The 27,855-nt window shown below is 37.3% G+C and overlaps 2 protein-coding genes across 3 annotated transcripts; both read right to left on the reverse strand.

The window, feature by feature from the left end:
- Nucleotides 1-58: 58 nt before the first annotated feature.
- On the reverse strand, nucleotides 59-7,952 carry LOC111870305 (DNA polymerase beta-like; the record flags this gene model as incomplete). The annotated part of the gene is given in 4 exon segments (XM_033753753.1): nucleotides 59-181; nucleotides 2,150-2,310; nucleotides 3,219-3,418; nucleotides 7,730-7,952. Coding segments are annotated over 4 exon segments (509 nt in total), but the record flags the coding sequence as incomplete, so codon positions are not given.
- A 5,963-nt stretch (nucleotides 7,953-13,915) lies between these two features.
- On the reverse strand, nucleotides 13,916-27,761 carry LOC111870304 (metallophosphoesterase 1). 2 transcript variants are annotated; one of them, XM_023862472.2, is made up of 7 exons: nucleotides 27,509-27,760; nucleotides 26,560-26,775; nucleotides 24,298-24,460; nucleotides 23,795-23,926; nucleotides 19,605-19,730; nucleotides 17,799-18,030; nucleotides 13,916-15,489 (listed from the first exon to the last, which is right to left on the reverse strand). In XM_023862472.2, exons 1-7 carry the CDS (start codon nucleotides 27,523-27,525, stop codon nucleotides 15,302-15,304), a joined length of 1,074 nt encoding a protein of 357 aa, XP_023718240.1. In that variant the 5' UTR covers nucleotides 27,526-27,760; the 3' UTR covers nucleotides 13,916-15,301. The 2 variants fall into 2 exon arrangements, with proteins under 2 accessions (XP_023718240.1, XP_023718241.1); XM_023862473.2 differs by lacking the exon at nucleotides 19,605-19,730 and having other exon boundaries at nucleotides 27,509-27,761.
- Between the last annotated feature and the right edge of the window lie 94 nt (nucleotides 27,762-27,855).

The raw sequence follows: 27,855 nt of genomic DNA on the forward strand, positions 1-27,855 counted from the left end.
GTTAATAAGGTAGCATATACAGTAACAACAACAAAAATTAATATTCAGCACTATATACCTGTAACTACCACAAATTGTGACCAAATATTGAGGATCAAGATCGTTTATTTCCTTCTTAATAATTTCTTCTATTTGTTCAATTTCACGCCTTGGAATTTTCTTTTCGAAGTCTTCAAAATATCTGTAATAAGAATTATTTTGTTAGGTACAAACTGGAGTTACGTATTAGATGAACTAGGACATGAAAATATACTATTATGCAGACTCTACTAATACATAAGGAAAAGCAAAAATTACATAGGTTGAATATGTTGAATATGAAAGTGCAGCACACCAGAAGAGACTTGAAAAGGAAGGGAGAGGCCAGAAACAACAACCTGAGAGATTATCTCTTAGTTAAGTAACTGCAAAACTAGCTAACATAACCATCAGAGAATCCAAAGGACCTTAACTTACACAAGAGCAGGTTATTGGGGATGAGGTTAAAAGCATCTGAAAGATCACAACACACAGCATCAAATTGACACTGACCATTGACATTAGAAGTCATAAAGTCAAGAAACGTGACAAAATTAGCAACTGCAGATTTAGATTTGGTGAATCCATGTTGGCTGGGATTAAGTTTGACATAATGCTGATCCATATATTGGCTCTGGTATGACGTCATGGGCTTCCAGCCCCTTGATCGAGGTTCTTAAACTTATCACTCCACCCCCTCCCCATGCATGACTGGGTCACGTGGTGTTGCCATCTCCCCTCCTTTCTACCCCTGGGAGCCTTGCTTGGAAGTTAATTCGAGTTCGGAGTTTAGTTCTGGTTATGGATCCATAGGGCCTTGCTCACGGTGCCGAGCCAGCCAGAGTGATTGTCAAATTCCTGTTCGGCTGGGAGTCCAAGACTGGTTTCGGCAAGTAGTGGGCTGGTTTGCGGCCGGCAAGATTGCCTGCGGTCACCCGTCGTTGGGTTTGTAGTACGGCGGCGACTCGTACCAGTTTAGTTAAACCTGTGTTTATAATTTATATTGTGTATTTGGTTTAGACTCAGCCTGTGGCCCGGCTAGAAAGTAGTAGTTATGTTTTCATGCAACCAAGGCAAATTGTTGCGCCAGTAAATATGGGCCATTCTGCCCGAGTTAGATGGCGCTGTGTGCGAGCATGTAAATTTGCAATTAGTTGAGTTGTTCTGTTTAATTTCTTGGGCTCATGCGCTGTAACGATGATGAATTCTTGTCTTTGGTTATGTGTTAGTTGTGTTTATTAAATTCTGTTATTTGTTATTATATTGATTGCCATCATTTGTAACTAGATTTACCTCGCTACTAGCTTGGATCCCCTACTCTAACTTAGGGAGCGTCCGAGCACAGCACGAGAGCCGTATGATGGAGCACCGTTTCCCCCTCCGATTGAGAAAGGGTAGACAGAGCCGAAAGGTGCCAGAGAGTGATGGTGCTGTGGCAGCAGACCGTAAGACAGGCCAAGATGGCACAATGCAATACATGATGGTGAAAAATTAAGTCAACTCAGAGAAATTGTGAAGAACAGAAATGGGTCTACAGTTGCTCACAGCAGCTGAGTACCTCTTTTAAATACAGGTACAATAGCTGCTCCTTCCATACAACAGTCAACTACTGCTGAGTCAAGCTCAAGTTAAATATATTCCCAAGAATAGGAATAAAAATAACTGAACAGACTTTTACAACAAAGATGAGGATACTGTCACGTCCAAATTTTTAGAAGATTTTTGCCTATTAACACTGCAAATACTGGCATCAGAAATAGGGAAAGGAATAAGAACTCATAAGACTGCAAAAGATGAGGAATATCCATGCTTAGTGAAAGCATAAGCAACTGCACGGGGCTCAACTAAGTGTGCACCACTGATCTCAAGCTGGGAGCTGACTGTCTAGAAAATGTGGGAAACGCAACATCTCACAACCCTATGGGCCTCCACAACCTGTTGCAGGGATACCCTTACTTTTACTTTTTTACCAATAAGCAAGTTTATGCCATCAACAGTGAGGATTTCAACCCAAACACATTCAGAGCAGAGTTCTTAATGGAATCTCCCGTGGTGTCATGGTGCTAACAACTCAGTACCCTTGCCATCTGTTTTATAAGGTTTAGCACAGGGTAAAGAAACTAATACCTACTTAAGTCCTATCAGCTGATGACTGTTCAGCTTATCTTCATGCCTGCGGAGGTCCTCAATGGTTTTAATATCAGCATCCACAAGTTGCTTAGCTTTAGCTGGCCCAATCCCTGACACACGTGTTAGGAGATTAATTGCTGTGCTGGTATCATCTTCTCGAATCTTTAAGAAATTAAATACAAAGAAAAAATATACACTGCCATAGTAAAAACATACTAAGACCCCGCAGTGAAGTGTGCTCATCACTTAATGAGGAAAGAACTAGTTTCGGAAATACTGATAAGATGGCCGAAGCGAGGACAGACATGAAAAGGAGAGAAATGACGAATTTGATAAAATAGGTAAATAGGCAAAGGCAAAAATACATATCATGGAGGACATACAGAACTCAGTAGAAAAAACTGGATCCAAACATATATTTTTTGTACTGAATAATCATTCAGAACAGAATAATTTATGAGTATGGTGTGTAGATTTAAGTTCGTTTCTCGTCAATTATTTTTTGTCTAAATTTTTAAGTACAATGTTGCTTACTGTTTACAAAGTTCTATCTTGAGCATTGTTCAAATGAAACCCATTTGACAATTGTTTTGGAGGGAGTATAGGCTGTTAAAAATAATGGGTGCTCAGGCAGGCATCACACTGAAACACTAGCTGAAAGATCCCCTTTGTGACTGATGATCTTTCATGTACACAGCCATGTGACTGTCTGAAACTGGATGTACTTACTAGAAGCAACATGAATGGGTTACGAACGAAGAGCTCTCATACGAGTACTTTGAAAATCTCAGAGTTTTCTTTTTTATGTATTCTGTACTTATTGTAGTTTGAGGTGTTCCTAAGTGTTTTTAAATGTACTGAGGTAATTCCACGTGACAGTGATTAAGATCCATGCAGTGCAAATCACATACCTATCAGAAGAGACTGCATGTTTGTTACTCCTTGTGCCATTAAGTCCCTTATCTATTAACCTAATTAAACTTTTCCAGCATGCATCATCATTCACTGTGAAGCCATTAACCACCTAAAAGTATAATAATGTCCATTCTGAATTCATAACCAGCATATACCTTTTCCAACTTCTGCAATTTGCCTGTTTGAATAAATTCATCAATTTTTTTGGAAATTTTATCTCCAACACCATTTAGCTTTCGAGCCTCCTCTCCAGATTGAATACGGGTGGGATAGGCAGCTAATGCAATTGCTGCATTGCGGTAAGCATTATACTTGTAAATATTACGATTTACATTTCGTTCATAGTTTGCTAGCTCTGCAAAACAAAAACAAATGTAAGTTACTAAAGGAGTCAGAAGTATGAAACTGTGAATATGAATTTAATGAGACACCACTGCATTATGCGTGCATAGTTAGGAAAGGCCTTGATAATTGTTTTCCACATCACTGGGTGGGATTTGGTGGAAATGTTTCATGGTCACCAAGTTCACTATATCTCATGCCATCAGGTTTCTTTCTCTGGAGGGAAATTAGAGGATGTCACCCATAAAGATGTACTGACTATACCAGGCAACATACATACATACATACATACATACATATACATTTGCGTTTCAGATTATTCACAAATGTGCACAGGCACAGAATATAAAACATGTCAACAATCCAACAAGACATTGGAAACTTGTACATTCACAAACAAAATCACTAGCATATATAATCCATACTTGTCAAAAAAACACATAAAATTGTTAAAAGGAAATACAGATTGCAGCAAATACACATACAATAGTTAAAAAGCAATACAAATTGCAACAAGTACACATACAATAGTTAAAAGCAATACAAATTGCAGCAAGAATACATAAGCACAGCCAAGGACATAGAGTTAAAACGAAGTGTACACTGTCAGACACCTCTTGACAGGTCTTGACAGAAAAGCAAGAATTCCTCAAGAGTATAAGAAGGGTTTTGAAGCAATACATCCTTTAGTTTCTCAATAAACTGTTTTTTATCATGTACCAACTCAATTAAAAAATCAGGCAAACTATTAAAAACTTTTACACTCATACAATAGACCCCTTTTTGCCTCTTTGTTAGATGCGATTGAGGAACATGAAGGTTTCTAACTTGTCTTGTTGATTTACCATGAATTGTATGATTAAAAGTATAATGCCCCAGATTGTTTACCATTAGTATCATTAAAGATAAAATATATTGAGAAGCCAATGTCAAAATTTTTAATTTTTTAAAAACTGTTCTACATGATTCTCTGGGTTTCATTCCCAACATTATCCTGATGGCCCTTTTTTGTAAAAGAAAAATCTTCTTAGCCTCCCACGAGTTTCCCCAAAATACTATCCCATATCTCATAATTGAATGAAAGTATGCATGGTAAATCATCTTTAGTGTTTCAATATTGCTATACAATTTCATGTTTCTTATTGCAAAGCATGCCTTGCCCAATCTGGACAGCATCGATTCAATCTGTGACTTCCAATTCAGGGTCTTATCAATTTCAATGCCCAAGAATTTAACGTGGGTTTCCTGATGCAATATCTCATCATTAAACTTTAAATGTATAGACATATTATCTCGATTAGTTGTATCAAATTTTACCACTTTAGTTTTCTTCAGATTTAGAGACAGGCCATTAACTGCAAACCAACGGCTTAAAGAATTCAACACTAAGTTAGACCTTACTTGGATTTCATCAATATCAATACCAGACACTACTATGCTTGTATCGTCTGCATACAACAATAACCTATCATCAGTATTTAATGCTGATGACAGGTCATTGATATATAAAAGAAACAGCAAGGGACCCAAAATCGAGCCCTGCGGCACTCCATATTCAACAATCTCCCATCCTGAACAACATTTTTCATTCCCATTAGTATACAATTCCACTCTTTGCCTTCTATTTCCCAAATATGATTTCAACCATCTTAAAGTTTTACCACCAAGTCCATATACAGCCAACTTGCTCAAAAGGATATCATGCACCACACAATCAAATGCCTTTGTCAAATCACAGAATATTCCTAATGAAAGACAGCGTCGTTCCAAAGTTTCTAATATATGATTAGTTAAGGCATAGATTGCAGATTCTGTACTTCTATTTTCTCTAAATCCAAACTGAGCAGATGAAATTAGATTATTTGTATGTAGGTGCTGCTTTATCCTATTATACATCGCTTTTTCAAATATCTTGGAGAAGATTATTAACAGTGATATTGGTCTATAATTTGCCATAACGACCTTCTCACCTGTTTTGTGTAAAGGTCTTACTGACGCAAATTTCATTCTATCGGGAAAAATTCCACGTTCAAGTGATGCATTAAGTATATGTCCAAGTGGTTTACTTATTTGATTAATGCTATATTTTAATATTCTGCTAGAAATACCATCATAGCCTGTAGAATTTTTCGATTTTAGTGTCTTAAGTATATTCTTTATTTCCACCTCAGTTACGGGTATTAATTTCAGTTCAGGTAAGTTATCATACTTAAGGTTATTTAATAATTTAATTGCCTCACTTTTATCAGCATTTTTTGTTGCCAAATTCTTAGTTACAGTTATAAAATGTTTATTAAATATTCTCACTAATTCCTTAGGATCCGTTACTCTACTTTCTCCCACTTGCAATTCTGTTACTTTATCTGAGACCTGGTTTTTTCCGGATTCTTTATTAATAATCTTCCAAGTTACTTGTATTTTATTTTCTGAATTAATTATTAATTTTTGATAATACAGTCTCTTTGCTTCTCTTATTACTCTTACTAGTATCTTACAATATCTTTTATAATATAACTTCAAACTATCATCACTTGATTTTTTAACTAAGATGTATAATGCTCTCTTATGCTTACAAGATATTCTTATGCCTTTCGTTATCCAATTATTAGAGTCTTTCTTTTTTTTATATACTATGGGAAAGCTATTTTCAAAGATTGATAAAAAAATGTTGTGAAAGATATTAAATTTCATATTTACATTCTCTTGATTATAAACTTCTATCCAATTTTCATTCTGTAAAGCCCGTTGAAAACATACTATGTTTTCCTCATTAATGTCTCTATATGCTCTAACATGATCACTTTGCCTCATCACCAGCATGTCTCCAAGTATCAGAATTTGCCCATCGTGGTCCGAGAGACCATTTATAGCAGAACAAACTTGGAATTTGTTATAAGCATTCTTGTCTATAAAAAAATGATCAATCAATGAGACAGAAGTAGTACTTATTCTAGTTGGAAACTCAATTATTTGTGTTAAATTATAAGTATCTAATAAAGCTTGTAATTGTACTTTTTTACAGTTTTCACTAAGGTAATTTATATTCGTATCACCACAGATTATTGGTTCCAATTTAAGGCTTACTAGATATGAAAGTGTGGAATCTAGCCGCTCGATAAATTGACATATATCTCCATCAGGCGCTCTATAAATACATAAAATACATAATTTCCTATTATTTAAAATTATCTTTACAGCACAGACTTCGAAAACCCTTTCCATACTTAAATTTTTGAGATCTAGCTCTTGATATGATAAATCATCTTTAACTAAAATACATACTCCACCATTCTGACACATGGCACATAACTGCAACGGATGATGTGAGAAACCCAGTTGATTAGACATGTATGCGAGTCTTTCATTGAATGATAACATTGTAATTGCTGCTATCATCACATTCAGCATCTACTGTAATAATATATCACAATATGAATAGAAAAAACAACACATGCGAGAGTTTTGGTATTTTTATTTTGTGATCTTGAATGACCTTGTACAGTACTATTCTCTGCAATGCTATGAAAACATGTAGTCTCATTTCACAAACTCCAAGCTGACCTTGCTATTTCCATAACCTCTCCACACTAAAAAAACTCTTTCCCTTTTGAGCTCACTTGACACTCCCCCATTTTTATTCAAATTTTTCCTGATAACATAAATGCATTAGGGAAGTATTCCAGGTAGCTAAAGTTGTTCACCCATCCTACATAAACATAATCTATATTCTAATATTTTCATTTGTGTACAGACATCAGAAAAATGAACCAAAATAAATGGTAATAAGTATCTGCAATGTTCAAGCTGCTAATTTCAGCATGCCTGCATTTTAACTTTTTACTCATATCTTCGTTTTGCCATTTCTTTTAAGGATTCTTTATCAACCCATAATTCCAATCATTCCACCACTGCTTCAAATTCATTTCACTAACCATGAGATGTGCGATAACCCTGAGCTCGCGTCATGTTACCACATTATATTCAGGAGGGCTTCATCTTTGACTGGTTGTTCTTTTATTGGGTACCTTCGCATTACGTTTTCCTCTCAGCCCATAAATCACACTAATGAAAATCTTCATTGGATGGTATACAATCAACACGGTTCTCAGCAGACAATACATTATTAAATAAACGAAGGAATCAACTGACATCAATGAGAATTTTAACCTACCTGTCAGAAAATCGCAAAAATCGTGATTTGGGTTACTTTCGATGGATGGTGCCTTCCTCTTGCTCATTGATCCAGTTTACGATACTTCATCATTAGCAGCCATAAAAACTTCTTAATTTAAAACTCATTCTGTTTCAAATTATAACGTCTCACCTCTGACAAAGGCAGCACTGGGCATACTATTTACATCGTGGAAGCCGCCCACAATAGTGCACGGGTCGTCTTCTTCTTCTTCCTCTTAATTAATGTATGGCAAAACAATACCTTCTTCTTCTTCTTCTTTTCTTCTCAACGGCTGACCAAATTAATATCTTTCGCCAAATGCGTCCTGATCCTGTGATATTTGACAGGTGTTCTATTCAATGGGGAGAGATTGGGCCCAATTGAGTGGATTCCACCTGAAGACGGAGATAGAATGCAGTATCCGAAACGTTGTTTTAAATAAATCAATAAAAGGTAAAGCTACCCCTGTAACAGGCCGTGAGACGTCGAGGCTCCCATATAGTCTAGACAATCGGCTCACAGATGGCGGTGAGGTTGGTAGTCTTACGCGCCGGGGGCCCTTTACGCCCCAGGAAGATTCCTGCTGTTCATTTCGTTCATTTCTGTTAAAGGCTGAGTCGACCTCAGCGCAAGAGTGCGGCCAGAAGGATTACGTAAATTGAAAAAAATCCACCTCATCGGGTATAGAACCCACGACCTTCCGACTTGTAGTGCCTCAACCAATTACGCTACCGCATGCACTTTTAAATAAAATATTACGAGGGTTGCTGTCCAGAAACAATACTTGTCCACCTTTTGTTTTGTTTATGCATTTATGGTTGTCCTGCACTGTTTATAATATTTGCACAAAACTGTTAACAATGCCTGTTGTTTTTGGGCTAGTAATAAACTGAGTGAGGTAGGACATGGCACTTTTAATTGGGTTAACCTTCTTTATAGTTCTGATATTGTCATTGCTATTGCATTTCAACAGCCTGTGTTGCATATCAATATTTCCACTTTCACACGGGTTTGTGTTAGCTTTTCTGATTATGTTTTGTAAGGTTTTATTTTCCCTAGTGGGGTAGGACTAAGTTCATTTTATACTGTGGCCACTTCTGGCCTATTTTACCAGCCCCAGATGATAGATGAGGGGAATTTTGGAGCAATTGGTGGAATGAATATTGACAGGGGAAATTCAAATACTTGGGGAAAACCTGCCCCAGCGCCACTTTGTACACCACAAATATCACATTACCAGACTCAGGCTTGAACACGGGCTGCCATGGTGAGAAGCTAGCAACTAACCACTGAGCTATGGCGTGGCCTTAGTAGTGGGTTATGACAACCTTTAGCAGTTCTTAGTTCTAGTATTATCAGTTTAGTTATTATTCAGGAGAGTCTGTATTTATCGTACCATTGTTTTATGTGCACCCATGGTTGAACTTTTCTGTAACATTTGTTTGGTGCTGTTAGTTTTGTTTGTACCCAGATGTCTTCTCATTTGTGTTTTGATAATTTATTGTCACAATTTTTTATTGTGACTATGGACATGGTTTGGATTGATGATTTGATTTATTGACCACTTAACAGAGTGTAATCACAAGTAATTATAGTGCCATCACTAATCTCCACACTTTACAAATCACTAGAGCACACGTTAAGCCCTCTCAGTCTGTGTTCACCAGTCGATTCTTGGTAACAGATCTTAACAATTTCTTCAGCTTCTGTGCTCATGTCATTGCCCGCTGGCTAAAAAGTCATAGTCAAAGTCAAAGTTATGTTACAACCAACGGTCAAACAGCCAGTCTGTCTTGGAATAAAGCACCCATCTGGGGCTTAAGACTAGATCTTTATTAGAGTCAGACAGTTGCAGGTTTGTTGATGTGGGGTGGTTTCTCTGATGAGAGGACAGGTCTCTTGCTTGCTAGAGTCACAGTCAGCAGTAATAAGGCTGTCAGAATGTACAATTTACACGTTATTAAATGTATCTATAGACATGTACAGGGCCTCTGTCAGTCCAGACTCAGTACAACAGAACATACCCTATCATTAGTAGTTCCTACAATAGTATTTCAGCCATATATATTGATAAGTGTTGCTTTTTTTTAGTTTCAGTTTAGCTATCAAAATGGTTATTCCTGTTTCTTCTGTCAATCCAGTTTTGTTTGTAGGTGGACATAATTTGTTTGGTAATGTTTGGAGAGTTTCTGTTTGCTTTTTTGCTTCATGATTATGTTTTGTGTATACAATATTACATTCTGAGGTTGTGTAAAGCAAGCCGCTTTTTTATTTTCAGTGGATTATCAATTATCCTTAATTCTATATGTGCTTTTATCATTCCAATTTTGAGTTCTGCATAAAATTTTTCCTGAGTAGTGGGTCTGGCAAGGGGTCCATTCAGCCTCATGAAGATAACTGAGGAGCTATTTCAAGTTAATAGTGGCTCTGGTCTAGAAAACTGAGATTAATGGCTGTGGGGATCCGCTGCGCTGACCACGCGACACCCTCTGTCCATTTAAGTTGGCACTAACTTCACCAACAAGCGGCAGTCACTCGGTCAGTATACTTCACTTGCTGACTACAGGCCACAGAGCTTTTATACCATTTTTTCTGTTGCTGCTGTGAGTAAAATTTGTTTTTTATACTGTGTACTTATGGTTTTTCTATCTATGAGGCAGTTTGATGCCAGTTGTTGTTTTCTTAGTTTTAGTGGTACTATTGTGTGTTCAATTTTCAGTACCACACTGTATGGACAGAAGTATGTTCCTGTTATGTGAAGGCATGTATGTTGCATTATGTCTACTTTGTCAAGGTATCTTTTGGCTGCTGATCCACAGTGTACTTACATACATATTCTAAAACATCGCAGATTAATATGTATACTATTCTTCTCATGAAGTGGTTTTGAGGTTGAAATTGCTATTGCAAAGTTGATAAGGCATAAATTACCAGGTAATGACAAAATTCCGGCAGAATTGATTCAGGTAGGAAGTAAAGTATTACACGTTCTAAGATCCATAAGCTAATTAATTCTTTTTGGAATAAGGAAAAATTGGAAGGAGTCTATTATTGTACCAGTTTACAAAAGGGTGATAAAACTGACTGCAGTCATTATCATGGGATATCACTGCTATCAGCTTCATACAAAACTTTACCCAATATCCTTCACTTAAGGTTAGGTCCATATAGAGATGAAATTATTCGGAAAACAAAATGTATAGTCAAGTCCATATAGGTAAACATTTGTCTGATAATTTCCCTATCCAGAATGGTCTAAAACAGGGGTCTCCAAACTTTTCGAACCGCGGGACACATTAGGTAATTCAGCACTTTCAACGGGCTGGATAAAATGAGAAATTAATAACTCTAGGTATATGAGTTTTATTGAAAGCACAGAATTTCATAAACTAAATAAAAAGTACGTGAGAATAAATTATCATATATTAATGACAACAGACAGTAGCAGCAAATCCTTATATTTTCAATACAAATTATAATAAAACAACTAATGTGAATGATGGAACTCTTTTTGCATTCTTAAAATCTGATTACATTGAGGTTCAAATTTTGAAACACTAATCAGAAGTAGCGACTTTAAATGTTCATCGGATAAATTTACCCTGTATTTTGACTTGATGTACTTCATCTGGGAAAAAGTTTGTTCACACAGATATGTCGTCCCAAAAATGGAGATAAATTTACAAGCAAATTTCTTTAAATTTGGAAATTGCTCAGTGTTCAGAAATTTATAAAATTTGATCAAATTTCCTTCCTTGTATTTGACTTGGGACATCTGCAGCATCACAGTCAAACGGATTTTGAAACAATCTAATTTCCTGAGCACTGGAATCCAAATCAGCAAATCGCTTCCAAAATTGTTCTTTCAAAACTGAAATGACTAAATTTGCAAATGAGGAAGGAAATTCTGCTTCACCCTTTTTATGCAACTCTGCACAGTATAGCACATGAACAAATTTACAATTTTTCACTTGGCTTCCCAGAAGTATCAACTTTGCTCTGAATGCCTTGATAAGTGCAAATAAATCACAGACTAAATTATTTTCACCCTGCAACTTTAAATTCAAATGGTTCATATGGTTCACCAGATCAGCAAAGAATGCTAATTTCCAAAGCCACTCAGTATCTGATAAAAGTATTTCATGATGATTTTTCTCAGTAAGAAATATATCAATTTCATTCCTGAGCTGAAAGAAGCGCAAAAGAACCTTTCCACAGCTAAGCCATCAAACTGCAGTACATATGTCAGGTCAATAAGCTCGGAATCACATTTACCAGTACTCATTGGAAAATTAGTTCAATTGGTGCATTTCTGCACAATTCTTTCGTGGGCCGGATAAAATCACATCGCGGGCAGGGTGTGGCCCGCGGGCCGTAGTTTGGAGACCCTTGGTCTAAAACAAGGAGATGCTATATTGCCACTATTTTTCAACTTTGCTTTAGAATACCCATTATGAAGGTCCAAGAAAACCAGGTGGGACTCAAATTAAATGGGACACATCAGCTGCTGGTCTCTCCTGATGATGTGAATCTACAGAGTGAAAATATAGAGACCATAAAAAAAAACACACAAATGTTTTTTGTAATTAGGTTGATCCGGAAGTAAACACAGAGAAAACTAAGTATACATTATCCTCACAGCACCAAAATGCAGGGCAAAATCATGACACAAAGATAGGTAACAGATGTTTTGGAAATGTGGCATAGTTGAGATATTTGGGGACTATAAGAAATCAAAACTTGATTCAGGAGGAAATTAAGAGGAGAAGGTATTCAGGTAATGCTTGCTACTATTCAGTTCAAAATCTTTTGTTTTCTAATCTGCTGTCTAAAAGCATAAAAATTAGAATACACAAAACTATAATTTTGACTGTGGTTCTGAATGGTTGTGGAACTTGGTCTCTGATATTAAAGGAGCAATACAGACTGAGGGTGTTTGAGAACAGGGTGCTGAGGAGAATATTTGGATTAAAGAGAGATGAAGTGAGAGGAGGTTGGAGAAAGCTACACAATGACGAGCTTCACAACTTGTACTCTTCACCAAGTATAATTAGAATGATCAAGCCAAGAAGGACGAGATGGACAGGGCATGTAGCATGAATGGGGGAGAAGCAGAATGCATATAGGATATTGGTGGGAAAGCCAGAAGGAAAGAGACCACTATGAAGACCAAGATGTAAGTGGGTGGATGATATAAATAAGGATCTTAGAGAGATGGGATGGGATGGGATGGTATGGATTGTACTTATCTGGTTCAGGATAGGAACCAGTGGAGGGCTCTTGTGAATATGGTAATGAACCTTCAGGTTCCATAAAATGCTGGGAAGTTCTAGAGTAGTTGCACAATTGGCGGCTTCTTATGAAGGGCTCGGCTTCATGAGTGAGGGAGGACAAGATGAGTAGGGCATGTATCACACATGGGTAAGAAGAGGAATGTATATAGGATTTTGGTGGGAAAGCCAGAAGGAACACCACTAGAAGAGCTAGATGTTGGTGGGAGGATATTATCAAGATGAATCTTAGAGAAACAGGATGGGTGGTAAGGACTGAAATGATCTGACTCAAGACAGGGGCCAGTGAAGGGCTCCTGTGAACACTGTAATGAACCCTTGGGTTCCATAAAACGTTGGGATATTCTTGAGTAGGTGCACAACTGATGGCTTCTCAAGAAGGGCTCAGCTTCATGAAGTTAGTGATCATCACCGCAGGTAATCCATGACTACTTCATGTGTGGGCACCTGAATTCTTGCTTACCAGTAGGCAGGATGTGCACTTTTTGTCAACTTTAATATTATGAGAGTCTACCTCATTATCTCCTTGAATGTGATGCTGTGTAGTCCAGTATTTCCCTCTCCCCCATTCTTCACACTCACTGCTGTGGGAACCTTAGATCCACCATATGTAACCAATTATATCATGTTCTCAACTGTATGCAAATATCTTAACATTTAACTCCCTCCTCCAATGTCATCAACTCCATGCAGTAGCTAGCCTTCAAAATCTCATGCATCCATGGGTGTCGCCATGATTTTTTTCGATAAGAAAATTTGCTTACATACCTACATTTAAGCCATTTAATACTAATTTTACTGTTGCTCTAAGGTATTCAGGATGCATTCCTAAAGTTAATTTTGATTTTTGCCAATATCCTTTTTTAGTTTTGAGTTTTTCCAGATGCCTGGCATTGACAATCAGGACAGAGGTCTCATTTTTTTCTAAGTTGTATTCATTTATGACTCATAAGACAGTGTCTTAATTGTTTTAATATATCAATTTATAAAATATCTGAATAGTCTGAATATTAAAATAAAAAAAAAAGAACTCTCCACAAACAAGTAGTTCAAATGGAAAATATATTATTATGGAAGATGACAACAGATTATGGCATGTACTTAATTTTTTTATAACACACTAGGTTTTTAAAAACACCATTTAAAAAAGCAAAAAAATATACTATGTACAGATTATAAAGTCATTCTTTGTACACTGTAGTATCATCTTTCGTATCCAACCATAAATACATACATAAGAAAAGAGTGAAACAAACTATCAAGCATCATATCTGATATTGCTAAACTGAGTTATTTCCTTCATTTTTCTGCAAGAGGCAAGATTTAAAACTTTCTGAAAAATATGCAGAATGATTGTCAACCTGAGCTCTGAAACTATGAAATATAATTAACCTTTCATCATAATAGGACTTTTACACTGTGCAACTGAAAGAACATAATGAGAGCAATGGTCACGATTACACATAAAAACACTCATGAATATAGAATGAAATACTCACAAGATTACCTGAAAAAAATCACTATTTTGAGATTGTTTTCACAAAATAACTGATTTACAAAGATGACTGAGTTTTTAAAATGGAAAATGAGGTAAGTGTCCAAGCATTTTCTATATATTCAGTGCAGGCACTGTTTGATACTTGAAACCTGAAAGTCATATTCAAAAGCTCCTTGAAAAATTAAAGTTATACTCAGTGTATCTCCATATTTCACTCAGTGTGTCTTGAGTAACAGTTGCAATAATTGTAGATATTCAGAACTGTAACACTGCTTTAGTCAATAACTGTTTCTTTTCATAATTACATCAATTACACACATGCATGCACATACACACCTTTTAACATTGAACTTAAGTTTAATGCCAATTAGAATATTTTAATATTTAATATATTTCATAACATACATGCATTACTTAAAAAACATACCTGTACAATGAACTGCCATGTGTGAAAAATAGCCAGAGAAGGGAGGTATAGCGGACAGAATGGAGGGTGATTGTAAAGGCTCTATGTACCTGATGATGGCCACAATAGGCCAAAACATGTAGTACATGCAAACATACGGCATGTATATGCAAGAATGTGTTGACTCAGCAATAATAAACAATGTATTACAATATGACGTTACAGTATATTATTCCAAACATGTAAGATAACCTCTTTATCACAACAGTCTCCCATACTGAGGTCAAATTACTGCCCCTGCCTCACATAATTTTATACCCATTCCTTCATCCAGGGCTGCAGTTAAGAATGCATGGAACTATACTTCCACTTCCCCATACCTATTTCAGTGAAATCAGTCTTTCTTACACGAAATCCAAGACTTATCTAAGATGGACCAAGTCTCATATGCATACTGTGTGGAGCATTGTGGAGTTGAGGATTTGCTGCCAGTTCTATATATTAACCCACTTGATATTTCTCTAAAATCAAACAGTATGTTTTGTGTTATTTGCTCCTCTTCTAAGCTTATGCCTAATCCTAAACCATACATGTTGACAAAGTATCAGTATTATAAACATACATATCATACTCAGAGTTATGATATACATGTAAAGCTGCCAGAAGCGGGAGGGTAGCCACAGGACAGCATAGAGCATGGTGTCAGTGGTACCATCTGAAAAATATAAAACATCTGTAATGTGCAGAGTAGAAAAAGACAGACAGAAGAAATTCAATTTAGTAAAGGAGGCAAAAAGAAACTGACATTTCATGTGTGTAGTAGGTCATTTAGTCAAGTTAATCAAGTACTGTGTAACACTGGAAGTTGCTTCTGACTTGAATTCAAAAGAGGCTTGATTTTAATCTTGGACAGGGCACTGACTATCCAAAGATTTGTTGTTGTTTTCCTCAGTCACTCCAGGAAAATGTTGAGATAGTATGATAAATTCAGTTACAGCTGCTTCCCCTTACATACCTCCCAATTCATTATTCACTCTCATCCATTCATTCGATACTGTTTATGCTGAGTTACTAAGTAAAGTAAAGTAAAACTATCCCTGTACCAGGCCGTCAAGGCCCATAGGGTTGTGAGACATTGAGGGTCTCACATTATCTAGACAATTGGCTCAAAGATGGTGGTAAGGTACTAATAGTGTCATTAAATAAACTACAAAATAAACGGATATGAAGTTGATTATGAACAGTAACACATAGGCATGTGTGAAGAAGCAGCTACTGCCAATTTTGAAGAGATACAGCATTTGCTTCAATGGAGTAGAGGATTAGATAGACAAAATAAGAATAATTTCTCTCCTGGGACAAATATATTGACCATTTAGGATTCATTGTGTGTATGGGATAGGACGTGCTTCTCTAAATGTGTATCTTTGATAATTTTGCCTTCTTGTGGGGAACTAAAGCTCTCGATATTGAGTCGTGGCAGAATAACCACTGCAATTGGTGTTGACAAAATGCTACTACTAAATGTAGGCTAAGATAGTTTAAATTCGGTTTGTATATTTCAGTTTTATCTTTTCTCTTTTACTTATTGAATTACAAATAACTAGTGGAACAGATTTAATTTTAAACCAATTAATTAATACATTATTTATATCTTATCAGAGTAAATGGCACAATTTTTGTGGGCAAAGTGAAGTGTGCTTCTCGCTACCACCTATAAACATGGTTTCAACACAAGCAATCATCATCATAGTCTTCATATAAAAAATACTAAGCTTGAACTATTTACATCAACTTGTCCTTTACATTTACACCTGTTCAGATATTTGGAGATTTAATACCTTATGAACAAACTACTGTGTGTCCGATAATTATCAAAACTACACAAGTCAGAGATTATGTATCATAATAGTTAAATTAAAATTCATTTTAAATTAAATATGTGATATATTTTGCCACTTTGATTAGTATAAATCATTATTAAATTGAGTATAAAATTTGCACTTTCATCTTTCAGTGGAATATCATAAACACTGGCCATAAAAAGGATGCCAAACACTGGCATCATTACAAAAACGTTGGTTTCTGGGGCAGCTACAGGTGGTAAGATATCCTGTTGTACTGAACACACTGAATGGTAGTAAGGGCTGACCAACAAAATCAATGGAGATCAGAGATAAAAGCTCCATACTCAGCCATTATATCCCTGGTACTACTGCAGAGAAAGGCTTGGTAGGTCTCAAAATCTGTGACAAGAGAACAATTTCTCCCCTACTACAAACCAAACCCCAGTCATCCAGCCCATACCCAATACTGTAAAAAAGTAAAGCTATCCCTGTATCAGGCCGTGAAGGTCTATAGGGCTGTGAGACGTTGAGGGCCCCATTTTATCTACACAATCGGATCAAAGAAGGTGGTAAGGTTGTCAGCCTTACACGCCAGCTGCACTTTACTCCCCAGGAAAATTATTTAATTAATTCCTGGTACTCATTTCTGTTAGCGGCTGAGTCGACCCCAGGGCCATAGTGCTGCCGGAAGGATTAGGTCAGTTGAAAAAATTCAATGACCTCATCGGGACTTGAACCTGTGACCTTCCGGCTTGTAGCATACTGCCTCAACCAATACAAGTATTTTGTTTGTTGTTTATTTAATGATGCTGTTAGTAACTTAGAAACTTAAGACTATATAGTGTCAAATTACTGGACAATAATGAGTAATGAATCGGAAAGAACGTGGAAGAAAATGGTTGTGACATAATTTAAGGTATCACCCAGGTAAGTGCCTGGAGAGTTTGAAGAAAACCATGCAAAACATCAGGATAATTAGTGTTCTGGTAGAGATTTGAACCAGGCCCCAGACAAGAAGTATTAGTGCTTGAGCTAATTTGTTTGGTATGTATGGACATGAAATGGCAAACTATATCTGATTATAAACAGATGCATACATATTCATAAGGTTTACATACAATATTAGGCCCTGGAAAACAAAGATGATGCATTTAAATTATATTAGAGTTGCACTTACCAATTACTGCTGCTCCAAAGCCCATGTTTGAAACACCCATACGATATGAACAGGTGGGCACCATCAGTTCATGTACAAGCCCAGTATTCAACTGGTACTGCCACACTGGGCCAGCATTAGGGGGCAACATCTCTGCTAATATTCTTTCACCTGTCTCTGCATCAGCAGAGATGTGCCGGGATTTGTGGTCATGTGCAGAGAATATTGCATGAGGACGGATTTGGGTCACAACCTAACAAGAATGGATAGATTTTCTCCATTTGATTTGGTTCATCCTGGTCCATCACACTAGCAATATTACATCACATTACATTGCATTGCATTCCATATATCCAAAGTCAGTCAAAATGACTGTAGGATGTGGAATATGTCATAGAATTACAAAACATATTTAAAGACCCAATGGAGTTCTCACACGAGAGAACCAAGAATACACAGTGACTACACACAAAGCTATTTAAAGATACATAAGTTATTTTCTAGACAACAGGTATTCATCAACAGAGTAGAATGAATGTGTATTTAAGGACCGTTTCACTGCTATTTTAAATCGTGCCTTTTCATTCATAAGACCTTTGAGATCAGATGGCAGGTTATTAAAAATGTTGATCCCATCATAATATGCGCTTTTCTGAAAGCATGAGAGGTTAGCAATTGGTTTATGAAGACAGTGTTTGTGTCTTGTGTTAACACTGTGTACATCCACATTCGTCTGAAAATGTTCTTCGTTACTTGTAATGAAATTTATTAATGAATATATAAAGTAAAGCTATCCCCATACCAGGCTGTGAAGGCCCATAGGGTTGTGAGACATTGAGGGTCCCACATTGTCTAAACAATCGGCTCAAACATGGAGGTAAGGTTGTCAGCCCTACGCACTGGCCGTGCTTTACTCCACAGGAAAATTATTTAAATAATTCCTGGTACTCGTTACTGTTAGAGGTTGCATAAACCCCAGGGCCTAGTGCGGCTGGAAGGATTACGTCAACTGAAAAAAATCCAATGACCTCATCGGGACTTGAAGCCGCGACCTTCCAGTTTGTAGCACATCTCCTCAACCAACTATGCAACTGACTATTACATTGTGTTTGGTCAATATCAATACATACATACAATATCATCACAATGCCATGAATATAAAATTTGATCCTTTAAAAACTACAGTGGCATGCATGAATACATTAAAATATTTATAAATTAAGAAAAAACATTTTGTCAGTCACACTGGACGGAGTTCATTATCTTCTTATGATTTTCTCCAATTCTGCAGCATAATCATTCCTCAATTTAATGAAAGCCCCATTTAATATTTCTTTGGGAAGTAGTGGATGTAAATACTGAAATTAATTAAAATCTTGAGTGAAGGAAATTTAACACTAAGACTGAACAATAAACAGGGCAAAACTTTCAACTGAAGAAAGTCAAATGGAGGTGTCAATGAACATTCTTTCAGAATATGCATCTCTCATTAACTTGATATTCATTTACTGCAAGTACAACTGTACTGCTGATAGAACTGATCAATAATACTGAAACATGCAGCACAGAGGCACAACATGTATTTATTTGTATTTTGTTAAATACCAATTTACCTAAAAATGTTCTAGATAAAAACTGCTGATCTGAATCAGACATATCAATTTAATCTATGTTTTTCATGTAATTTGTATGCATTTTTTGCATGAACTTTTCTACCAGACTATCATTCATACACTGTTATAATGGTTGTTTGTTTAAATTGTGGTTAATTCTAATTTCAGCTGTTTCAAATATCTGGTAAATGTGTTTATGTTAAAAAGACAATACCTGTTGTACAAACGTTGATGGTACAAAGAGCAAGGGCATATGAGTGAATATTATACGTGTCCTATTCCCTTGTAAATGGCTTATATTTTTTTCTCGTTTTGGAACAGTATAAGCTATCCTACTGACCTGAAAGAAAAATTAATGTCAAGATACAAGAGGAATATAGGCTTTCACTGAGGTGAAAACATGAAATCTCATACAATGACAAGCATGTGAGATAAAAAATCTAATATATGCAATGTGCATTCCTCCCACAAAGTAACAGAACATGTTTCATAATCATAAAAACAATGGGTAAATTAATTACCTTCTAATATATATATTTATATATATTGTTGATGGATTTGCTCAAAGCATTAAGATATGGAGCCCCCCAAAAAAAAACAGTAAACACGTTCAGACTGTTGCTAGGCAGCAGCCAGCTGGTCTGGCTGGGTAGCGATCATGTGGGAACCCCAACAGATACGCATGCAACAATAGAAGAGCTGTGTTTCTCTGTGCATGGTTGGTATCAAGAGGATATAAGATTCAGTATAGTTCAGTTCAGCCAGTTGACAAAAAGGGAACTCTCAAATCTGAGAGAGTAAAATATGGAGGCAAGTCCCACAAGACTTGCACCCAAGAAGATTGCACTGACAAGGACCAGCAGCAATTGTAAATGACAGAAAGAGTGTTCCACATTAATGAACCTGCAAATGTCTGATAGTAATAAAAAACTGGTCATAAGCCCTAGATGATTGCTCCATTCCAACACAGACTGGCCAACTGATCATCAGTTGTAATATAAGACTCAGACTTAATTCAGCCGGTTATCAATGGGAGACAGCCACAGGAAGTGAGTAGTTGGAGAAGAACTAGACATCAGCCTGTGAAGACTTAACATGTTATTTGAAGACTTTATGTGTACTGTAGTACAGTGATATCTGGACTGTGACAGTTATAGTTCCTGTGTATAAATCCTTTGCCAGGAAATGGATAGTGAAAACTTTGCAGAGGAATAGCCATTGTTGAGACATGTAACCAAGCAACAACTAGTGAAAGAAGACTTAAAAGACGTATTGTGAGTTACTGTAAATTGTTTGAGATTAAGAGTGATTGTAAAAGAAGGCATTAATAAATCCAAACATCCAATTCAGGACCTGTTATTATCCATCATAGAGCCCCAGACATGTGACAGTTTTTTACATTTCATGTTTGGGAAGCAGCCTAGGTGAAGCAGGTTTGAAGTGCCTAACAAAAAGAATTTCCTGTATTTATTTATGTTCATATTTTTCACTTTATACTGTTGTCCAAATGTATTGCAATTTATATAATTCAAATAATTAAAACTTCAGTCTAAATGACAGGAAATTCTTACTAGGATAGCATATTATCACTGCAGTAAATTCTATAATTTTATATGTTTCGTGATAAACTTTCCATATATCTCATTTCATTAACCCTTACATTACAAGCAATTTGTATAAATCTGCATTGGCTCCTGTGTTGATGATTTTGGAATTTTCCTCCCTACATTATTTTGTGTATGGTACTGCAAAAAGAACTGTTTCTGACAACTGTTGGCAATGCCCTGAATTCTATAAACATGATTTTTCAACTTGTATGTAGATGTAAACAAAGATAAAGGAAAACTAAACATACAAGGTCCGTATAAAAAGTATCGGGAAAAGTTCCGGGAAAATAAATTTATTTCAGATATTGCTACAATGCCTCAAAATTCTTCAAAATACATCCCTTGTGCATCGATACACTTCTGCCAACAGCGTTGCCACGAGACGAAGGCTCCCTGGTAGGCGGATTCCAGAAGGTCCTTAAGGGTCCGCGTGCAAGCCTCTTTGACGGCACTCAGGGTCCCATGATGGCGCCCTTTGAGGGAGGATTTCACTTTTGGGAACAGGTAAAAATCTGCTGGTGCCAAGTCGGGACTGTAGGGGGGTTGGGGTACCGTCGCGATGCCGTTTTTTGTCCGGTAGTGCGTCACCTTGGAGCAGGTGTGACTGGGTGCATTGTCGTGATGCAATTTCCAATTTCCGGCAATGGCTGGCCTCACCCGATTGACCCTTCTCTTCATTCTTCTTAGCACTTCCAGGTAAAAAGCTCCATTCACTCTTTGCCCCTCAGGTACAAATTCGTAGTGGACCACCCCCTGGGCGTCGAAGAAAACGATGAGCATGGTTTTCATTCTGGATTTGCTCATTCGCGCCTTTTTTGGACGAGGTGATGCCGAAGTGTGCCATTCGGAACTTTGACGCTTTGTTTCCGGGTCGTACTCGAATATCCAACTTTCGTCTTCCGTGATGACGTTGTCCAGAAAGCCGGGGTCTTCCTCAACACGTTGCAGAAGGTCTTCGCAAGCAGCCACTCGTCTCTGCTTTTGGTCGTCCGTCAAGACCTTCAGGACGAGTTTCGCGCAGGCCTTTTGCATTGCCAAATCTTCAGTGATAATGGTGTGCACCGCCATCTTATCAATGCCAACACGATCTGCAATCATGCGCACACTTAACTGATGGTCTGAATTGAGTACGTCACGCACACGTTGCACGTTGTCGTCGGTTCTTGACGTCGACGGCCGTCCACCGCGGGGCTCATCCTCCACACCCTGTCGGCCAATTTTGAAGAGATTGTGCCACTTAAAACTGCAGTTTGTGACATGCTTTCATCCTTGAACACTTGGCGAATCGTGCCCAACGTCTCCGTACCCGATTTCCCCAGTCCAACACAAAACATGATGGCGTACCTCTGTTCAATCGCTCCCTGCATTCTGCGCTTGAACCGACTCACTCGACAGGGGTCCACTGAAAACACGGCCTGGCCTCTATGAACGCGCTCAGGCGAATGGCGCTTGGCGCGTGTTAAAGGTTAGACCACCACTACTACCCCTTCGCGGTGCGAGCGTGCTGCGGTGTACAGTCAAATAAGGGAAAGATTTTTCCCGATACTTTTTATACAGAACTTGTATGTTCAAGTTGTGATGTTCTGAATTATGACACTGTATAGTCAGTGTGATTTCAACACTGAAAACTTCAAAGTGTATATGAATCTTCACTGCCATGAAAAAACTTCAATCCTATGTAATCACATTTCTATATAAAATAAGTCAGTGCTCTGCTGGCAGGCACGTATCATTATAACTGATGGTTAAAGGTTATGGTTTATTTTTTTATACAAAATTGAAATCCAATTCTAAGAAGTTCATTAAAATAAATACATAACACTGTCACATTTTAGTGACTAGACATGGGATTTGAATTGGTAACTGAACTTACTGAATGCTTGTAAATTGTAACTATAAATGATTATAACATTTTCACTAAACTACACACTACAAAATCACTACAGCACACACTAAGTCTTCTCAGTTTGTTATGTCTTCACCAGATGTTATTAGGTAAAGCATTCTAATGGAGATTCCTCTACTTCAGTATTCCAACTAACCACCAACTATGAGGCAACTAACTAAAGCATAACATAGCAGTATTTTTTTTTTATTGCTAGTGGGGTGGGACCAAGTCCCTTGTACTGCAGCCACTTCTGGCCTATTGTACCAGCCCCAGATGATAGGTGAGGGTGATTGTGGAGAAATTGGTGGAATGAAAATTGGCATGGGAAACCGAAGTACTCGGAGAAAAGCTGCCCCAGCGCCACTTTGTCCACCACAAATCCTACTTGACCAGAGCCGGGATCGAACCTGGGCTGCCGCGGTGGGAAGCCAGGGACTAATCACTTGTCCTATGGTGTGGCCCAATATAGCATAGCAGTAAATTGCAGCTGATCCTCACCAGCATACCTTTTCTTGGTTTTGAGTCCTGTAACGACTCATGACCTAATTTTTGTTCATTCCTAGACCATTTATGTGTTCAAAAATGGGGCACCTTTTCAATGAGATAAGGGGCTGGTCTTTCTGACTAGGTGCAACTAGCTCAACTATCCATTGGTTCTTGCTATACATTTCCAACAGTTCCTCTATTGCTGCATATTTATTAAATGCCACAGAACATGTCTACCATGCCAGTGTCAAGCAATGGCTGTCTCTTCTTGTTTCACTATTCCAGCTTTCAGCCATCATGTCTCAATATGAAAATAAACTGTTGTGTCACAGTATCTCTTTAATTTTCTCTATCTGAATATAATTTAAATAACAATGAAAGATTTTAATTAACACATTTTAAGCACAGGAAACAATATCTTACCTTAAACATATCAATGTGTCCTAAGTGCATAACATCTGGCTGCTTGAATGTTTCTTGAAACATTTTCATTTTTCTAATACTCAATGGTTCAGTCTCTCCTCCAATATCATTATCACCAGGCAGGAAAACAAACTGTCATTAGAAAAGAGAAAAGTAAGACACCAACAGTCATAATAGTAATAAACCTATGAAAAAGAAGTAAAATGCAAAACCTGAGATTAACTGCTACAATGAGAAATACAAAACATACAATACCAAACCAAACCATGTCCATAGTCACCCATAAATCATGACAAAACAAACATTTTGGAGGAACACACTGTCTTTTTCTTCTTCTGGGTTGACGAAAGCAGAATGTTCCTCTAAGTTCTAGTAACTACCTATAAAACTACAGTACCATAACCCAGAAGACCACTATCTGAAATGTCACTACCATGAAAACCTAAATTTTACCATGGTATCTTGTACAATACTAATGTTTTTCACTCTGTAAAAGTGCTCACCTTGGCCCTGTGGTTAACATGAAAGACATTATGAAACCTTTCTATGTATCTTTTGAACTCATCATCTGTGGCAACACTTCCTTCATCCATAATGTCTCCAAGGAACACCACAACATGTGGATCCACATGAGAGACAGCCTTTTGAAACACTTTGTAAATATATCTGAAAATATTGAAAAACACATATTTATGCAATTCCTATATGTTTATAAAGATGGCACAATAATGCAGAATATCTTATTTTCAAAGATATAAATCTTGACACAGAACATAATTAAAACGACTTTTGCATTTCCAATCGCTCTAGCTTTGGCAGTTAACATTTTAGGGCAACATCCTTATGTTACTTTGTGTGTAAAGCTTTCTTTTGTGAATATTGCCTGTTATATGCATAAAACTGTACCATTTTGAGTGTCCCTTATGTACTAGACAAAGCTGCCCCTTTTGAAGATGAATAACTTTTTCTTTTGTGTATGTGCACACATTACATTTCAAAACAGGGTATGTGGCTGGAAATTAAAATGTTCAGTGGCAATTTAGTCACACTGAAACTTAAGCTTCACAGGAAGAAAAATATAAATGGGATAGTCAACACAAAAAATTATTGAATACTTATGTCTATCTCTCCACTACAATTAACACTTGACATATACAGTTATGGACAAATAAAACAGCACACTTCCAATCACTTTGTTATATTATTAAATATGAATCCTTCATATACACTTCAAACAATTGTTAATTAAATGCACTCGTAACAAAGGTCCTTAGGAGATTAAACTGACTGACCAAAATAGTAAACCATGTCAGAAAGCACACAAGATTCAACCTACACCACTATATCAATGAATCCTGAAAAATTCTGCTAGGATAATAACAGGGTCCCAGGCCATGTAAGGAGCTGGGATAGTGTAGTCACCATAGCAACTGGCTATGGGCAAGATGACTGATGGGCTCGAGTTTGAGTCCTGGTAGAGGCAAGAACCTTCCCTCCTCCATGTCGTCCAGACAGGCTCTGGGGCCCACCCTGCCTCCTATCCAATGGGTACCAAGGGCTCTTTCCCAGGGGGTAAAACGGCTGGGGCATGAAGCTGACCACTCACCTCCAACTAGTGCTGAGGTCAAGAAAATGTGGATCTACATGGTCTGTCCAAAAAGAAACCGAACTTGTTAAAGAGGGCGCCAAAACGCCAACACAGGTGACTTGCAACAGTGGCGCTGTGTAGCAGTGACCTTAAGCTTTAACCTGACACCCGCCTGATCACACCACATTAATTAGTCATTGAGTACATGCTGGTAGAGTGAACCTGTCTCTTGTGCCTTTTGCAATTTTTGCAAGTTGAAATACGAAGGACCTTGAAGAGTAATGTATTTACATGAAATTCTGTTTCAAATTGGCAACACATTTTACGGAGACTTTTCAGATGTAGCAGTGGGTGGGAAAATCGTTGCTGTGACCAAAAAAAACATGTCAAAGAGTCGATCAATGTGAAGCTGTTGTTGATTGTCTTTTTTTGATGGGAAGGACATCGTTCATCATGAGTCTGTTCCATGTTGTCAGACAGTTAATGGACAGTTTTACTTGGAGGTCATGAAGCATTTGAGGGAGCTAGAGCGAAGGAAGAGGCCTGAGGGGTGGAGAAACCAGACCTGGATGCTGCACCATGACAACGCACCTGCTCACACGTCACTCCTCATCTGTGAATTTTTGGCAAAGCATGAGATGACTGTCATCCCCCAACTGCTCTACTTTCCAGATTTGGCCCCTGCAGACCCCTTTTTGTTCCCAAAGTTGAAATCCACTCTGAAAGGTTGCTGATTTCAGACGATAGAAGAGTTAGAAAAAAATTAGCTATAGGACCTAAATGCTATCCTGCAAAACGCGTTCCAGAATTGGAAAAAACGTTGGAAGCGGTGTATACATGGTGAAGGGGAGTACTTTGAAGGAGACAAGCCTTATTAAGTTGTAAGCTTATCAATAAATATTTTAGAAAGAAAGTTCGGTTTCTCTTTGGACAGACCATGTATACGTCCATTCCCCCATACACCTTTATGGCATAGTGCTTAATTAGTTAAGCGCAGGGACAACTTTACCTTACCAAGGTCATGAAAACATCGGTGTTTCAAGAAGGCTTAATGAATGAGATATGTAAAACAGTACTGGATGCAGTTGAAAACTACATGTACATAATTACATTATGTCTTTCCACTCTCATTATAACTGAATTTATCCATCACTAGTTACTCCATTAATTACATTACCTGTCACTATCCCACCGTGAGATTAAGCCTCTTGGAAAATAAACTTCATACTGCTCTCCAAGAATCTGAGGATCAGCAACCAGCAAAATTTTTATGCATTTTGAGGAAGTACTGCAGTGGATGGTTGGCCATGAAAACCATTTTTTGAGGGAATAGGCAATATATTCATTATAGATGAGCACTGCTATTATAATTACTAATATAATTCTTGTCTTCCTGTAAGAAAAATTAAGTCAAACTCATTCCACCTGTTATGTTTGTTGTATGTACAATATTGTTTATAAGCTGTCCTCTTTTTTTTTCTGATATATATATATATATATATCCCAGCAAACAATTGATGCATACAGCAAACCTTGCAGAAGTCACACATCTACCAGCACATTGTATGTTTCAACCTTCAGGCTAAAAATGAGTACCAGCATATATATCACTCAGGATTAGTGGGCTTCTGGACTTTGTCCATCATCCAGTACTCTAAAAAACTACAGGACACGACATTTTGGAAGCTTGATCTGGATTTTCACCTATATTTCCATCTTAGTTTCAGGTCTGTGCATGCTTTATCTCAGGTATTTAAATAGCTGCAGTTATACTGACATAGGCTGTTCATTGATTGAGGTTAGGTGTTTCTAAAGGATCCAAGAGACTAGGTGTCCTTCCTTCTCACCTTAGTGACGTAAATGACCCTGTATCGGAAATATTTTGTTCTCTAGTGTTTTTAGAATACCGGGTGATGGACAAAGTCCAAAAACCCAGTAATTCTGAGTATTATACACTTTTGTCAGAACCCTTTACAATCTACAAGCTGATACTATGTATTTGAAAGAACAGCACCGTTTATGTTCAAGTTTACAAAGTTCACCCCAGAAATGTTCAGCCATTCGTTCAAACACGACTTTCATTTTACAATTTAACAACTTAGCACTGTATGTGAATTTAAACTGACCTCTGCTTTTTTAACATTTGAGTATAGACAGGACGCCTCCTTAGATCCTAAGTTATCCATTTGTTTACTATGTGACCAACGTGTGTTGCGACTGCATATTTCACGAGAAATTACCATAGAAGCGACACAAGCCACACACATATATAACGATATATAAGACGACTAATTTAATCTCAAGGCAAGCATAACAGAAAATCATTACAGGCACGACCTAACACCATACTATCATCACGGATCTCATGCTCCAAGCATCAATGACGATCAATGATCGCTAACGGTCAAGCTTCCTTTTCTTCTTTGCTCCCATTGGGAGCATATAGCATCCGTGAAACGTATTTTTTCTCGCG

This window comes from Cryptotermes secundus, unplaced genomic scaffold, assembly GCF_002891405.2.
Source record: "Cryptotermes secundus unplaced genomic scaffold, Csec_1.0 scaffold354, whole genome shotgun sequence".
NCBI lineage: Eukaryota > Metazoa > Arthropoda > Insecta > Blattodea > Kalotermitidae > Cryptotermes > Cryptotermes secundus.